Source organism: Panulirus ornatus, chromosome 10 (genome assembly GCF_036320965.1).
Source record: "Panulirus ornatus isolate Po-2019 chromosome 10, ASM3632096v1, whole genome shotgun sequence".
In the NCBI taxonomy this organism is placed as follows: domain Eukaryota; kingdom Metazoa; phylum Arthropoda; class Malacostraca; order Decapoda; family Palinuridae; genus Panulirus; species Panulirus ornatus.
The window spans coordinates 47,165,518-47,184,468 of NC_092233.1; the positions used below are offsets into that span (position 1 = coordinate 47,165,518).

The 18,951-nt window shown below is 41.3% G+C and overlaps 1 protein-coding gene across 1 annotated transcript in view; it reads right to left on the reverse strand.

Annotated features, from left to right (window-relative positions):
* The window catches only part of LOC139750933 (kinesin heavy chain-like), a 442,650-nt gene that overhangs the window by 245,336 nt on the left and 178,363 nt on the right, over positions 1-18,951 (reverse strand). The window contains exons 5-6 of the mRNA XM_071665845.1: positions 3,092-3,216; positions 2,303-2,556 (exon numbers count right to left, since the gene is read on the reverse strand). Of these exons, the coding sequence (XP_071521946.1) occupies positions 2,303-2,556; positions 3,092-3,216 (379 nt within the window). The remainder of the gene's footprint in view (positions 1-2,302; positions 2,557-3,091; positions 3,217-18,951) is intronic.

Here is an 18,951-nt window from a genome sequence, read left to right on the forward strand (position 1 = left end):
TATGGATAGATGGTTAAAATGTGATAGCTGTAGCAGCAACAACAGAAATGCAAGTGAACGAAATCAAGCAGCTGTGAAGAAAAAGAAAACAGACCTACCTAAATATCGGCAATACAAGCAAGATTATGTACTTTTTAGACTTACTACAAAATTCTGATCCTTCGGAAGCTTTGTGCTTCCTTTGTGAGGAGATATTGGCCAACAGTTGTGTGAAACCAGCTCCCCTCCAACACCACAAAACATCAGTGGCATGTTGGCAAACTGGCAGACTTTTATAAAAGAAAACTTTCCAATTTTAAGCATTCCCAGACAACAATTAAAAAAGCCTCCACAAAATCAATGTAGCCCCTGGCCTGCAGGGCCAAGATGCGATGTCCTCATGAGTTTACTGGGAAGATGGACTAGTGTGTCCTGTTAACATAACCTCTTGGATCTTCTACTCTCAATCATCATGTCAGTCAATAGAACTGTTTGACCTGCCTCCAACACCTCTAAACCTGCAGAAAATACCACCAATTTGTCATTTCCCTAGTCACACACACATCAAAGTGCCCCAATAGATTGGGACTTCTCCAGTGATACATACATAATCAAGGAAGCGGATACTGTAAGGAGTCTACTGCATTTTACGTGTCAGTTGAAACATATGTAACACACTGACAGAAGAAAAAACTCCAAATTTCTTTTCAATCATACATTACATTAGGAATGCATGTGAGCCTAGTGTAGCGGCTCCTTGTATGGTAGGCAACATTACAGTTTATTGTATGTTTGGCAGTGAGGTTTTTTCCACCACCAGACTAGTACCCATACCCCAAACCTGTCAGGTTTCCGCAAATTTCCTCAGCAGACTGTACCTTACTTTTGGCTTAGTCACACATATATTTCTAATGTCATCAGTAACCCTTGAAAATGCTGAAAGTTTCCTATCATCATATGCACAATGATTATTCAGTCCTGCACACACAGAAAAATAGTGGCTACCAAAAATGCAAGCAAAGGCTTCATTATCACGTACGGCAGATATTTGTAAGATAATAAGAATGAAAACTGAAGAAATCATAAATAAAATATAAGTTTATACTCATTAGTTCTAGTCAAAAATATTATCTTATGTATTATCTAACTGCAATCTATATTTCTACCTTTAACTACACCACCCATGTGAAACATTTTCGGATAGTATAAGAACACACTTGAAGGTTATGGACTGCTTTTTGTATTAGTTTGTCCAATCTCCATGCTTACAATTGAAGTGGAAACCACCTCCAAAATTACTAAAAATATCATCAAGGGGATCAAATCCTTAGTATGAGATATAATCATGTTTAAGAAGGTTGGGCTGTTCTATCTGACCTGTAGTATCAAACAGTTGGCACTGTTCAGGATCCTCTTTGTCAACCTTTCCTCAATCATTCTCTCCACATGCCCAAACCATTTCAACATACCCTCTTCTACTCTCTCAACCACACTCTTTATATTATCACACATCTCTTACCCTTCCATTACTTACTCGATCAAATCACCTCCCACCACATAGCGTCCTCAAATATTTCATTTCCAACACATCCACCCTAAACTAATCCAGGTATCAATTTCATTGCTCAACCCCTAGGTAAATGAACAGCTGGGTTGGCTGTAGGCCAAATGCCATAACCAGGATTCATATGTATGCCCTCAACCAAGCGTGGCCAATAAATATATAACAGTCAGAAACACTTACTGCTACATCAAAGTAGTATTTTGTAGATACTATCATTGATCACTTTAAGGGGTTAAAGATGAAACTGGTTGCTTTGTGGTAACTTTGAAACCCAACCCTCTTACCCTCCTTAGTTCAAATAATGACAAGTTTAAACAGCAGCAGCTTTCGGTGGTAGCTAGGTAGGTAAACTCACAAAAGTATGAACGTTCACCATATGATAATGTGGTCAGCTGTATGAGGTATGGCAATCTATAGAAGGGATGGATGGATGCAATGAGAAATATTCTGATGGCTTGAGATATTTCAGATAATGCTGATAGGAAAATCATTCCTGACTGCACGAGAACAAGTGTACATCTGTGTTAGTGTGAATGGAAAAAGGCTTCATTCAAAAACTCAACCTAATATGTATGTAGTTTTTAAATACAGAAGTGCAAAATAATGTTTTCTGACACACTGAAAATCTTGATACATGTCAGAGAGCTGAAAGGCTGTAAGTATTTAGTTCACTGCAAAACAAAAATTTTACATAATGAAAATACAAATATATGACAGACATATTTCAATCCTGTAGTCAAACATACCACTGTATATTACCTCTTGCCAAAGTCAAGGGTAGACTTGGTTTCCGCTTCATTGAAAGATGCCGGAGAACAGCAAATAACAATTGTAGTTCGGGCATTTCCACCAAGTGACTCTTGAAGAATTCGAGTCAACTTGGAATCTCTGTAAGGAACGTGGGTTTTTGTGTTGTCAGCAAGGGCAGAGATTACATTACCCAAGGCAGAAAGAGATTTGTTGATGTTCTTTGCCTCATCTAAAACGGCACCCTCTGCCCCAGTCTTGCTTACCTGTTGAAAACGTAATTGACAATTTAAGTAATTAAAACTAAGTTTATCTCATCTACACTGTAACAAACCCACATTACACTAGGTGTTCTGTTATATAATCTGCAACTGCTGTTTCCCACTTTCTCTCAAGCCCATATACCCCATCTTTACCCAGGTAATGGCTGTAAAATAACAATAAGCATCCTCACTCTTCCAACAACTCTGTACTTCAAGTCTATGACTGCCAACTAGATACTACTGATCCACATGAAATAACATACTATTACCAAAATGAAGTCCTCACAAATGCTTTAGGGCTTGTAAAATGATTCTTAGCAACACAATATGTGAAGCAATGCATTGAGTTAATGTTCAGAGAAAACTTTACAATGGGAAACCTATCTACACAAAAAGGAAAAATTAAGACAACACATCTTCACTACCAACAACTGTAATTTTTCTATTACCAAAGAAACCCTCTAAACTTAAGGTAATGGAATGTATCATGTATTCAAGTATATTTCTATTGTGGGATGCACAACATAAAACGACCTACCTTCTCACTACCAGCTAAATCAACGAGATATAGCTTCCCTAGAAGTTTCTTCTGGCTTTCAATATTCTCTTGCTTCACTTGAATCAAAAAGACACTATGACTTCTAGAACTATGTTCATTCATATCTGAGGAAAAGGACACTTGTTAAAAGGCACTTCTCTACCACTTACAATGTAAAATCAGTAAAGATCAGTGCTTCACTGATGGAGAATATGTTTTCTTAGCTTAGTTGGAAAACGTATGCTAGGAATGTGACTGATCATATTCAAGTAAGCTGTGAACACATAGTAGATGAAGAACATGAAGGATTTATGAAAGGAAGAGAATTTCTGGACTAGATTTTTGCACTCAAGTAGACAATGGAAAACAAAATAGAAAAGGCATGTGATATATACAAAATTTCTAAGTTGGATGATTCTGACTGCATGTAATGTACATGGAAAATCTTATAACACTGGTAAAATCTTATACAACAAGAGCAGTGAGAATAAATGGCATGCCTTAAGACTTAACCTTGAGTCTCCAAACTCTGCAGTGAGAATAAATGGCATGCCTCAAGGACCTTGAGTCTCCAAACTCTGATGTTATGTGGCTCAAGTTCTGTCTCCCTACTTCCACAATTTTCCTCTATTTTGCCAATTGCTCTCCTAATTCTATAAATTTTGTACCCTTCTTCGACAATTTAAACTCCTGCTATAAGACTGTGACATCCTCTCAACTGCAAGCCAATATCCTCTACCTGAGGGTTTTCAACGTTCACCATAGAGAATGGTTGAATTCCTCCCATATGAATGGTGGAGGGATTGAAGCCCTCACACTGTCCATTATCAATTATTTAGAACAAAACATCTCCCACCCTACTCATATTCCTGACTGCTGTGACCACTCTCCTAATATTCTGGATTTGTTATTCACCTCTAGTTCATCCCACTGTCAATACAAAATCTCACCCCCAATTGGTTCATCTGATCACACACTAGCAGCCCCTTCTGAGCATAAATACTGGCATCTTAAAGCTGAATGGAATAACTTATGTAACTTCTTTTCTGAATGTCCTTTGGTAAATCATTGCCACCACCAAAATGCACAGCAGAGGTTATTCTTGCAGGAACATAAGCTCTCATCACCTCTTCCTCGAGGACGACCTCTTCATCCAATCCATGCTTCAACTGTTCCTGTTCTGAGACCATTCAGGCAAGGGATCAGGCATATCGGGATGGGAGAAACTCTCATTCCTCTGGCTCCCATTCAGCTTTTATCAATGCCCATAATCACAGCAAGCACATTACCCGTGAGGCAAATTGTTCCTTTATCCTAAGGATGTGCGATAACCTCTCTTCATCTACTAATAGTTCTTTCTGGTCATTAGCTAAGGGCATCTCAAACAACTTCTGTCACTCCAACTTTCCATCACTTTTCCATTCTGATGGTACTGTAGTGTCTCTCGCATAGACAAAGCAACTCTCTTTGGTTTCCGTTTCTCCTCTAACATCCCTTCACCCCATGATACTCTTGATAAGCCCATGCCTCTTTCTGTAATCTATTTTCAGACAGTCCAAAAAGCAATTCTTTTGCTGGACACAAGCAAGGTCCTGATGGTATCCATTCCTGTGTAATGAAAGAGTGTGCCTCTGAACTTGCACCTGTGCTTGTTCATCTGTTCCATTTCTGTTTAAAAACCAAAACTTTTCCTTCTCCTTGGAAGCACACATTGATACATCCCATCCCTAAGAAAGGCGATTGTTCTGACCCCTCTGACTATCATCCTATTGCTCTGACGTCTACATTTCCCAAAGTCTTTGAATTTCTCCTCTCATATCCTTAAACACCTCAAATATTACAGTCATCTCCCTGATTACCAATATGGCTTCTGCAAGGCAAAATCCACCGATGATATTCTTTCCTATCTTACTAATGTCAGGTCATCATCCCTGAAATATTTTGGGGAGTCTTGTGTAGTTGCCTTTGACATATGTAAGGCTTCTGACAGGGTGTGGCATCGAAGTTTCATCTCTAAGCTCCCCTCTTCTGGCTTCTCTTCCTCATTTTGCTCCTAATCTATCTCTGTGGTTGTTAATGGATCAGTCTTCCACCTTTTCTATATCAACAGTGGCGTCCCTCAAGGTTATGTCCAGTCCTCTACATTTTTTCTCATTTTTTCAACGATTTCCTCTCTATAAATAATTCAATGCCCTCATACACTGACGACTCAACACTGCATTCATCCACATCCTTCAATTCTGCTCCCTATTCTCTCACTTGATCTGCATCTCATCTCAACACAGCTTCCCAAGTAAACTCGGACTTGGACAAGATATCTCAGCCTTCAAGATCCAATTTCTACCATCTCTCTATCGAAAACTCCTCACAAATCTTGCCTCTCCTTTGATGGTTCTTTAATTCCACCTCTTGATTCAATGAACATACTTGGTGTTACTATAACATCCTCTCTATCTTGGAAACCCCACATTACAGGAATAACCAAGTCTGCCTTTAGGAAACTGGGCATTCTATAAAGATGTTGAAACTGCTTCTCTTCTGAACAGATGCACCATTTATACAAGGGATTGATTCGTCCATGTATGAAGTACTGCTCTCACATCTGGGGTGGTTCTAACTCTGCATCCATACTCGAAAAGGTCGAGTCGAAAGTGACCCGCCATATAAACTGTCCCAGGCTATCTTCCAAACTTGACCCCTTGCCTTGCACCACAGCGTTCATTCACTTTCCTTCTTCTACATGTATTACTTTGGCTTTTGCTCCCAAGAGCTGGCTGCTTGTGTGCCCACACCACCAGTGAGACCACTCAACACTCTGAAAGCTGCTATGGCACACAACTATTGTGCTGCCACCAGCACTCAAGGGTGGGCTGTTTAGACAACTGCTTTTTTTCCCTCCATGTCAAAGCTTTGGAACTCTCTACCTTCTCATGTCTTTCCCAATACCTATGACCTGGCATATTTGAAAAGACAGGTTTTTCACTTTCTCAAAAATTTCTAAATACTTTCCCTTGTCTTTTCTTATTCTGTTTCTTGATTCCCCCTATATTTCAATTAGGGCCTGCCTTGATGTGGACCTTTGCTCGTGACTGGAGCCTTAAACATAAGAAAATCTACACTGAAAGTGATAACGAGTAAAGGATGTGATGCGTCTTCACAGCTGTTTTAAAGTCTCCATGAATAGAGTTTTCTATGAGATTAAATGAGGTGAAGGTGACTGAAGAGTACTATTCAACCAATGGTTGAAAATGAATATGATAACAGATGTGGTACTACTCTGTTACCCAATCAGAAAGCTTGGATATAAAGATAGGAAGTTATCATGAAGTGTGTATAAGGATAAAACAATATAACTGCAAGAAACATTAATAAAAGGGTAAGAGAAAGGTTTAGTAATTAAAGTGTGGTGGAGAGAAAGCCAAAGAGGATGTACTGAAATGGTTTGGACATATGGTGAGAATGAGAGACAAAAGGTTGACATAGAAGATATATACGTGTCAGAAGTGTAGGGAGCATGGAGAAGAGGGAGACCAAATTGGAAAAGGAAGGATGGAGTAAAAACAGATTCTGAGTGATTGGTGGCCTGAACATCCAGGAGGGTGAAGGTGTGAACTGGAACAATGTGGTACACAGGGGTAAACATGCTGTCACTGGACTGAACCAGAGCATGTGAAGCAGCCAGGGAAAACCATGAAAAGGTTAGTGGGGCCTGATGTGGATAGAGGCTGTGGCTTTGTCACACTGCACATGACAGCTAGAGAATGGATGTGAATGCATGTGGCCCTTCTTTGTTCCTAGCACTACCTTGCTGACATAGAAATGCCAATCAAGTAGGAAATATCAGTCCAATTACTGACAAGCTGGACATCATGGATGAATTAAGTGCTTGGGAGTGAGGTTCATTAAGGATGACAGTGGGAAGAACATCAGTTGAAAAACGAGTTCTAAAAGGGAAAAAAAGCATAGGTGCACTGAAAACACTGGTAAGTGAAAAATATTTGTGTATAGTGTGCAGGAGTTTTGCATGTGTGGCAGGGTGGTGACAGGAATGGATGAAGGCAGAAAGTATGAATATGTACGTGCACTTCCCACACATTCCCTGTGTGTTGTAGAAGGTGACTAAAGGGGACAGGAGCGGGGGCGAGAAACCCTTCCCTCCTTGTATTTCAATTTTCTAAAACAGGAAACAGGAGGAGTCATGCGGGAAATGCTCATCCTCCTCAAGGGTGTCTAAATGTGTGTGGATGCAACCAAGATGAGAAAAAAGGTGAGGTAGGAAGTATGTTGGAGAAAAGGAACCTGGATGTTTTGGCTCCGAGTAAAACAAAGCTCAAGGGTAAAGGGGAAGGGTGGTTTGGGAATGTCTTGGGAGTAAAGTCAGCGGTTGGTGAGAGGACAAGAGCAAAGGAAGGAGTAGCACTACTCCTGAAGCAGGAGTTGTGAGAGTATGTGATAGTGTAAGAAAGTAAACTCTAGATTGATATGGGTAAAACTGAAAGTGGATGGAGAGAGATGGGTGATCATTGATGCCTATGCACCGGGTCATGAGAAGAAAGATAATGAGAGGCAAGTGTTTTGGGAGCAGCTGAGTGAGTGTGTTAGCAGGTTTGATGCACAAGACTGGGTTATAGTGATGAGTGATTTGAATGCAAAGGTGAGTAATGTGGCAGTTGAAGTTATAAGTGGTGTGCATGGGGTGTTCAGTGTTGTAAATGGAAATGGTGGACCTTGTAGATTTGTGAGCTGAAAAAGGGCTGGTGATTGGGAATACCTGGTTTAAAGAGATACACATAAGTATACGTATGTAAGTAGGAGAGATGGCCAAAGAGCGTTATTGGACTATGTGTTAATTGATAGGCGCATGAAAGAGAGACTTTTGGATGTTAATGTGCTGAGAGGGGCAACTGGAGGGATGTCTAATCATTATCTTGTGGAGGTGAAGGTGAAGATATGTAGAGGTTTTCAGAAAAGAAGAGAGAATGTTGGGGTGGAAAAGAGTGGTGAGAGTAAGTGACCTTGAAAAGGAGACTTGTGTAAGGAAGTATCAGGAGAGATTGAGTGCAGAATGGAGAAAGGTGAGAGCAAATGACATATGGGGAGTGAGGAAGGAATGGGATGTATTTTGGGAAGCAGTAATGACTTGAGCAAAAGATGCCTGTGGCATGACAAAGGTGGGAGGTGAGCAGATTAGAAAGGGTAGTCAGTGGTGGGATGAAGTAAGACTGTTCGTGAAAGAGAAGAGAGAGGCATCTGGAAGATTTTTCCATGGAAATAGTACAAATGACTAGATGTATAAAAGAAAGAGGCAAGAGGTCAAGAAAAAGGTGCAAGAGGTGAAAAAGAGGGCAAATGAGAGTTGGGGTGAAATTTCAGAGAGAAAAAAAAGATGTTTTGGAAGGAGGTAATTAAAGTGTGTAAGACAAGAGAACAAATGGGAACATCGGTGAAGGGGGAAAATGGGGAGGTAAAAAAAAGTACTGGTGAAGAGAGGGAGATGGAGTAAGAATTTTCAAAAGTTTGTTGAATGCATTTGATGATAGAGTGGCAGATATAGGGTGTTTTGATTGAGGTGAAGTGCAAAGTGAGAGGGGTCAGGAAGAATGATTTGACAAACATAGAAGAGGTAGTAAAAACTTTGCAAAACATGAAAGCTGTCAAGGCAGCGGGTTTGGATGGTATTACAGTGGAATGTATTAAAAAAAGAAAGTGACTGTGTTGCGGACTGGTTGGTAAGGATATTCAATGCATGTATGGCTCATGCTGAAGTGCCTGAGGATTGGCAGAATGCATGCATAGTGCCATTGTACAAAGACAAAGGGGACAAAGGTGAGTGTTCAAATTACAGAGGAATAAGAATGTTGAATATTCCTGGGAAATTGTATGGGAGGGTACTGGTTGAAAGGGTGAATGCATGTACACAGCATCAGACTGAGGAACAACAGAGTGGTTTCAGAAGTGGTAGAGGATGTGTGGATCAGGTGTTTGCTTTGAAGAATGCTTGTGAGAAATACTTAGAAAAACAGATGGATTTGTATGTAACATTAATGGATCTGGAGAAGGCATATGATACGAGTTGATAGAGATGCTCTATGGAAGGTATTAAGACTATATGGTGTAAGAGGTAGGTTGCTAAAAGCAGTGAAAATTTTTCATGGAGGATGTAAGGCATCTGTACAAGTAGGAAGAGAGGAAAGTGATTGGTTCCCAGTGAATGTCAGTTTGCAGCAGGCGTGCGTGATGTCTCGATGGTTGTTTAATTTGTTTAAGGATGGGGTTGTTTGGGAGGTGAATGCAAGAGTTTTGGAGAGAGGGGCAAGTATGCAGTCTGTTGTGGATGAAAGGGCTTGGGAAGCGAATCAGTTGTTGTTCACTGATGATACAGCGCTGGTGGCTGATTCAGGTGAGAAACTGCAGAAGCTGATGAGTGAGTTTAGTAAAGTAAGTGAATGAAGAAAGCTGAGAGGAAATGCGAATAACAGCAAGGTAATTAGGTTCAGTAGGGTTGAGGGAAAAGTAAATTGGGAGGTAAGTTTGAATGGAGAGAAACTGGAGGAAGTGAAGTGTTTTAGATATCTGTGAGTGGACTTAGCAGCGGATGGAATCATGGAAGCGGAAGTGAGTCACAGGGTGGGGGAGGGGGCAAAGGTTCGGGGAGCGATGAAGAATGTGTGGAAGGCGAGAACATTATTTTGGAAAGCAAAAATGGTTATGTTTGAAGGAATAATGGTTCGAACAATGTTATATGGATGCGATGTGTGGGCTATAGATAGAGTAGTGCAGAGGAGGGTGGATGTGTTGGAAATGAGATGTTTGAGGACAATATGTGGTGTGAGGTGGTTTGATCGAGTAAGTAATAAGAAGGGTAAGAGAGATGTGTGGCAATAAAAGGAGTATGGTTGAGAGAGCAGAAGAGGGTGTATTGAAATGGTTTGGTCACATGGAGAGAATGAGTGAGGAAAAATTGACAAACAGGATATATGTGTCAGAGGTGCAGAGAATGAGGAGAACTGGGAGTCCAAACTGGAGGTGGAAGGATGGAGTGAAACAGATTTTGAGTGATCGGGGCTTGAACATACAGGATGGTGAAAGCCATGCAAGGAATAGAGTGAATTGAAACGATGTGGTATACTGGGGTTAACATGCATTAAATTGATTGAACTAGGACATGTAAGGCGTCTGGGGTAAACCATGGAAAGTTTAGTGGAGCCTGGATTTGGAAAGGGTGCTATGGTTTCAGGCATTACATATGACAGCTAGAGAGTAAGAACGAATGTGGACTTTTGTTGTCTTTTCCAAGTGCTAACTCGTGCACACGCGGGGGAGAGGGGTGCCATTTCATGTGTGGCAGGGAGGCGGCAGAAATGGATGAAGGCAGCAAGTATGAATGCGTACGTGCGTATATATATGCATATGTCTGTATATGTATGTATACAATGAAATGTATAGGTTTATATATGTGCATGTATAGGCATTTATGTGTATACATGTGTATGACGGTGGATTGGGCCGTTCTTTCACCTGTTTCCTAGTGCTATCTTGCTAAAGCAGGAGACAGACACAAATTTTAAAAAAAATTATTTTATATTCTTTTCTTTTTTTTTTTTTTTGATCGGGGGCTGGAAATCCTCCACTCTCGTTTTTAGTTTTCCTAAAGAAGGAACAGAGAAGGGGGCCAAGTGAGGATTTCCCTCAAAAAGGCTCTGTCCTCTGTTCTGAATGCTACCTCGCGAATGCGGGAAATGGCAAATAGTATGAAAAAAAAAATTATTTTTTAATTTGCTTTGTCGCTGTCTCCCGCGTTAGCAAGGTTGCGTAACGAAATACCCACATACACATGTATATACATACACGTCCACACACGCAATTATACATATCTATGCATCTCAACGCATACATATATATACACACACAGACATATACATATATACACATGTACATAATTCATACTGTTTGCTTTTATGAATTCCCATCGCCACCCCGCCACACATGAAATAATAACCCCCTCCCCCCTCGTGTGTGAGGTAGCGCTAGGAATAGACAACAAAGGCCACATTCGTTCACACTCAGTCTCTAGCTGTCATGTAACAATGCACCAAAACCACAGCTCCCTTTCCACATCCAGGCCCCACAGAATTTTCCATAGTTTACCCAAGACTCTTCACATGCCCTGGTTTAATCCACTGACAGCACGTCCACCCCGGTATACCACATCGTTCCAATTCACTCTATTCCTTGCCCTCCTTTCACCCTCCTGCATGTTCAGGCCCTGATCACTCCCAAATCTTTTTAACTCCATCTTTCCACCTCCGATTTAATCTCCCACTTCTCGTTCCCTCCACCTCTGACACATATACCCTCTTGGTCAATCTTTCCTCACTCATTCTTTCCATGTGACCAAACCATTTCAAAACACCCTCTTCAGGTTCTCTCAACCACACTCTTTTTATTACCACACATCTCTCTCACCCTTACATTACTTACTCGATTAAACCACCTCACACCACATATTGTCCTTAAACATCTCATTTCCAGCACATCCACCCTCCTCTGCACAACTCTATCTATAGCCCACGCCTAGCAACCATATAACATTGTTGGAACCACTATTCCTTCAAACATACCCATTTTTGCTTTCCGAGATAATGCTTTCGACTTCCACACATTCTTCAACACTCCCATAAGTTTCGCCCCCTTCCCCACCTTATGATTCACTTCCGCTTCCATGGTTCCATCTGCTGCCAAATCCACTCCCAGATATCTAAAACACTTCACTTCCTCAAGTTTTTCTCCATTCAAACTTACCTCCCAATTGACTTGACCCTCAACCCTACTGTACCTAATAACCTTGCTCTTATTCACATTTACTCTCAACTTTCTTCTTTCACACACTTTACAAACTCAGTCACCAGCTTTTCTGCAGTTTCTCACACAAATCAGCCACCAGCGCTGTATCATCAGCGAACAACAACTGACTCACTACCCAAGCTCTCTCATTCACAACAGATTGCATAATTGCCCATTTTTCCAAAACTCTTGCATTCACCTCCCTAACAACCCAATCCATAAACAAATTAAACAACCATGGAGACATCACATACCCCTGCCACAAACCTACATTCACTGAGAACCAATCGCTTTCATCTCTTCCTACACGTACACATACCTTACATCCTCGATAAAAACTTTTCACTGCTTCTAACAACTTGCCTCCCACACCATATATACTTAATACCTTCCACAGAGCATCTCTATCAACTCTATCATATGCCTTCTCCAGATCCATAAATGCAACATACAAATCCATTTGCTTTTCTAAGTATTTCTCACATACATTCTTCAAAGCAGACACCTGATCCACACATCCTCTACCACTTCTGAAACCACACTGCTCTTCCCAATCTGATGCTCTGTACATGCCTTCACCCTCTCAATCAATACCCTCCCATATAATTTAACAGGAATACTCAACAAACTTATACCTCTGTAATTTGAGCACTTACCTTTGTCCCCTTTGCCTTTGTACGATGGCACTATGCAAACATTCTGCCAATCCTCAGGCACCTCACCATGAATCATACATACATTAAATAACCTTACCAACCAGTCAACAATACAGTCACCCCCTTCTTTAATAAATTCCACTGCAATACCATCCAAACTCGCTGCCTTGCCGGCTTTCATCTTCCGCAAAGCTTTTACTACCTCTTCTCCGTTTACCAAATCATTTTCCCTACCCCTCTCACTTTGCACACCACCTCAACCAAAACACCCTATATCTGCCACTCTATCATCAAACACAACAAACTTTCAAAATACTCACTCCATCTCCTTCTCACATCACCACTACTTGTTATCACCTCCCCACTTGCCCCCTTCACTGAAGTTCCCATTGGTTCCCTTGTCTTATGCACTTTATTTACCTTCTTCCAAACCATCTTTTTAGTCTCCCTAAAATTTAATGATACTCTCTCACCCCAACTAACATTTGCCCTCTTTTTCACCTCTTGCACCTTTCTCTTGACCTCCTGCCTCTCTTTTATACATCTCACACTCATTTGCATTATTTCCCTGCAAAAATCGTCCAAGGGCCTCTCTCTTCTCTTTCACTAATAATCTTACTTTTTCATCCCACCACTCACTACCCTTTCTAATCTGCCCACCTCCAACACTTCTCATGCCACAAGCATCTTTTGCACAAGCCATCACTACTTCCCTAAATACATCCCATCCCTCCCCTACTCCCCTTACCTCCTTTGTTCTCACCTTTTTCCATTCCGTACTCAGTCTCTCCCGGTACTTCCTCACACAAGTCTCCTTCCTAAGCTCACTTACTCTCACCACTCTCTTCACCCCAACATTCTCTCTTCTTTTCTGAAAACCTCTACAAATCTTCACCTTCGCCTCCACAAGATAATGATCAGACATCCCTCCAGTTGCACCTCTCAGCACATTAACATCCAAAAGTCTCTCTTTTGCACACCTATCAATTAACACGTAATCCAATGACACTCTCTGGCCATCTCTCCTACTTACATATGTATATTTATGTATATCTCTATTTTTAAACCAGGTATTCCCAATCACCAGTCCTTTTTCAGCACATAAATCTACAAGCTCCTCACCATTTCCATTTACAACACTGAACACCCTATGTATACTAATTATTCCCTCAACTACCACATTACTCACCTTTGTATTCAAATCACCCATCACTATAACCTGGTCTCGTGCATCAAAACTACTAACACATTCATTCAGCTGCTCCCAAAACACTTGCCTCTCATGATCTTTCTTCTCATGCCCAGGTGCATATGCACCAATAATCACCCATCTCTCTCCATCAACTTTCAATTTTACCATTATCAATCTAGAGTTTACTTTCTTACACTCTTTCACATACTCCCACCACTCCTGTTTAAGGAGTAGTGCTACTCCTTTCCTTGCTCTTGTCCTCTCACTAACCCCTGACTTTACTCCCAAGACATCCCCAAAGCACTCTTCCCCTTTACCCTTGAGCTTCGTTTCACTCAGAGCCAAAACATCCAGGTTCCTTTCCTCAAACATACAACCTATCTCTCCTTTTTTTCATCTTGGTTACATCCACACACATTTAGACACCCCAATCTGAGCCTTCGAGGAGGATGAGCACTCCCCGCGTGACTCCTTCTTCTGTTTCCCATTTTAGAAAGTTAAAATACAAGGAGGGGAGGGTTTCTAGCTCCCGTCCCCTTTAGTCGCCTTCTACAAAATGTGAGGAATGAGTGGGAAGTATTTTTTCTCCCTTATCCCCAGGTATGAAATATATATCAAAAATAAATATATATTATTATTATCATTATTATTATCATACTTAATTGCATCTCCCTCATCAGTGAGGTAACAAGGAAACGGATGAATGAATGACCCAACCCACCCACATACACATGTATATATATTAACGACCACACACGCACATATACACACCTATACATTTCAAATTATCCATACATATACACAGACATATTTTTTTTTATCTATTTATTATACTGTCACTGTCTCCCCCGTTAGCAAGGTAGCGCAAGGCAACAGACGAAAAAATGGCCCAACCCTCCCGCATACACGCGCATATACATACTTATACATTTCAACATATATATACATACATAGACATATACATATATACACATGTATATAATTCATGTTTCCCTTTTTAGAAAGTTAAAATACAAGGAGGGGAGGGTTTCTAGCACCCCTCCCCCCCATGGGAGCTGTGATTTCAGTGCATTATACATGACAGCTAGAGACTGAGTGTGAACGAATGTGGCCTTTGTTGTCTTTTCCTAGCGCTACCTCATGAACATGCGGGGGGAGGGGGTTGTCATTTCATGTGTGGTGGGGTGGTGACAGGAATAAACAAGGGGAGACAGTAGGAATTATGTACATGTGTATATATGTATATGTCTGTGTGTGTATATATATGTATACGTTGAGATGTATAAGTATGTATATGTGCGTGCGTGGACGTGTATGTATATACATGCGAATGTGGGTGGGTTGAGCCATTCTTTCGTCTGTTTCCTTGCATTAACTTGCTAATGTGGGAGACAGCGACAAAGTATAATATAAAAAAAAAAAATAATTCATACTTGCTGCCTTTATTCATTCCCATCGCCACCCAGCCACACATGAAATGACATCCTCCTCCCCCCACACAGGCGTGAGGTAGTGCTAGGAAAAGACAACAAAGGCCACATTCGTTCACACTCAGTCTCTAGCTGTCATGTATAATGCACCAAAAACACAGCTCCCTTTCCACATCCAGGCCCCACAAAACTTTCCATGGTTTACCCCAGATGCTTCACATGCCCTGGTTCAATCCATTGACAGCACGTCGACCCCAGTATACAACATCGTTCCAATTCACTCTATTTCTTGCACGCCTTTCACCCTCATGCATGTTCTGGCCCCGATCACTCAAAATCTTTTTCACTCCCATCTTTCCACCTCCAATTTGGTCTCCCACTTCTCCTCGTTCCCTCCACCTCTGACACATATATCCTCTTGGTCAATCTCACCTCGCTCATTCTCTCCATGTGATCAAACCATTTCAATACACCCTCTTCTGCTCTCTCAACCACACTCTTTTTGTTACCACACATCTCTCTTACCCTTTCATTACTTTCTCAATGAAACCACTTCATACCACATATTGTCCACAAACATCTCATTTTCAACACATTCACCCTCCTCTGCACAACCCCATCTACAGCCCACGCATCGCATCCATATAACATTGTTGGAACCATTATTCCTTCAAACATACCCACTTTTGCTTTTCAAAATAATGTTCACGCATTCTTCGACGCTCCCAGAACCTTTGCCTCTTTCCCCGCCCTGTCACTCACTTCTGCTTCCATGGTTCCATCTGCTGCCAAATCCACTCCCAGATATCGAAAACACTTCACTTCCTCCAATTTTTTCCATTCAAACTTACCTCCCAAATGAATTGTCCCACAACATTACTGTACCTAATAACCTCGCTCTTATTCACGTTTATTCTCATCCTTCTTACGTTACCAAACTCAGTCAATCAGCTTCTGCAGTTTCTCATCCGAATCAGCCACCAGAGTTTTATCATCAGCGAACAACAACTGACTCACTTCCTAAGTCCTCTCATCCACTACAGACTGCATACTTGCCCCTCTCTCCAAAACTCTTGTATTCACCTCCCTAACAGCCCCATCCATAAACAAATTAAACAACCATGGAGATATCACACACCCCTGCCGCAAACAGACTTTCACTGGGAACCAATCACTTTCCTCTCTCCCTACTAGTACACATGCCTTACATCATCGATAAAAACTTTTCACTGCTTCTAGCAACTTGCCTCCCCCACCATATACTCTTAACAACTTCCACAGAGCATCTCTATCAACTCTACCACATGCCTTCTCCAGATCCATAAATGCTACTTACAAATCCATTTGTTTTTCTAAGTATTATGCACAAACATTCTTCAAAGCAAACATCTGACCAAACATCCTCTACCATTTCTGAAACCACACTCCTCTTCCCCAATCTGGTGCTCTGTACATGCCTTCACCCTCTCAATCAATACCCTCCCATATGATATCCCGGGAATACTCAACAAACATATACCTATGTAATTTGAACACTCACCTTTATCTCCTTTGCCTTTGTACAATGTACATAAACAGACATACATATACATATATACACATGTACATATTCATACATGCTGCCTTAATCCATTCATGCTGCCACCAAGCAACACATGCAATGGCACTCCCTCCCACTGCATCCGCAAGAGGTAGCGCTACGAAACGACAATAAAGGCCACATTCGTTCACACTCAGTCTCTAGTTGTCATGTGTAATGCACTGAAAACACAGCCCCCTTTCCACATCCAGGTCACACAAAACGTTCCATGGTTTACCCCAGATGCTTCACATGCCATGGTTCAATCCATTGACAGCAAGTCAATCCCGGTATACCACATCGTTCTAATTCACTCTATTCCTTGCATGCCTTTCACCCTCCTGTATGTTCAGGCCCTAATCACTCAAAATCTTTCTCACCCCAGCCTTCCACCTTCAATTTGATCTCCCACCTATCCTCGTTTTCTCCACCTCTGACACATATATCCTCTGTCAATCTTTCCGGACTCATTCTCTCTATGTGACCAAACCATTTCAAAACACCCTCTTCTGCTTTCTCAACCACACTCCTTTTATTATCACACATCTCTCTTGCCCTTTCATTACCTACTCAATCAAACCACCTCACACCACATATTGTCCGCAAATATCTCATTTCCAACACATGCACTCTCCTCCACCCAATCCTTTCTATAACCCATGCCTCACAACCATATAACATTGTTGGAACCCCTTTCCTTCAAACATACCCATTCTTGCTCTCTGAGATAACATTCTTCCCTTCCACACATTCTTCAATGCTCCCAGAACCTCCCCCCCCCCCCCCCCACAGTGTCTCAATTCCGCTTCCATAGTTCCATCTGCTGCTATATCCCTTCCCAGATATCTAAAACACTTCACTTCCTCCAGTTTTTCTCCATTCAAACTTACCTCCCAAATTACTTGTCCTTCAATCCTACTCTCAGCTTCCTTCTTTCACACACTTTACCAAACTCAGTCACCAGCTTCTGCAGTTTCTCACCCGAAATCAGCCACCAGCGCTGTATCATCAGTGAACAACAAGTGACTCACTTACCAATCCCTCTCATCCACTACAGACTGCATACTTCCCCCTCTCTCCAAAACTCTTGCATTCACCTCCCTAACAATCCCATCCATAAACAAATTAAACAAGCAGAGAGACATCGTGCACTCCTGCCGCAAACCAGCATTATTGGGAACCAACCACTTTCCTCTCTTCATACTCATACACGTCTTACATCCTTGGTAAAAACTTTACACTGCTTCTAGCAGCTTACCTCCCACACCATATATACTTAATACCTTCCACAGAGCATCTCTATCAACTCTCATCATATGCCTTCTCCAGATCCATAAATGCTACATACAAATCCATCTGTTTTGCTAGTATTTCTCAAATACATACTTTATGGCAAACACCTGATCCACACATCCTCTACCACTTTTGAAACCACACAGCTCTTCCCCAATCAGATGCTCTGTACATGCCTTCACCCTCTCAATTAATACCCTCCCATATAATTTACCAGGAATACTCAACAAACCTCTAATTTGAACACTAACCTTTATCCCCTTTGCCTTTGTACAATTGCACTATACATGCATTCCGCCAATCCTCAGGCACTTCACCATGAACCATACATACATTGAATATCCTTACCAACCAGGCAACAACACAGTAACCCCCCTTTTTAAATAAATTCCACTGCAATACCATCCAAAGACACTGCGTTGCCAGCTTTCATTTTAAGCAAAGCTCTCACTATCTCTTCTCTGTTTACCAAACCATTCTCTCTAACCCTCTCACTTCGCACACCACCTCGACCAAAACAACCTATATCTGCCACTATATCATCAAAGAAATTCAACAAACCTTCAAAATACTCACTCTGTCTCCTCACTTCACCACTATTTGTTATTAACTCCCCATTAGCCCCCTTCACCGATGCATCAATTTGTTCCCTTGTCTTACGTGCTTTATTTACCTCCTTCCAAAACATCTTTCCATTCTCCCTAATGTTTAATGATACTATCTGACACCAACTCTCATTTGCCCACTTTTTCACCTCTTGCACCTTCCTCTTGACATCTTGCCTCATTCTTTTATACATCTCCCAGTCATTCGCACCATATCCCTGCCAAAATCGTGCAAACGCCTCCCTCTTCTCTTTCACTAAA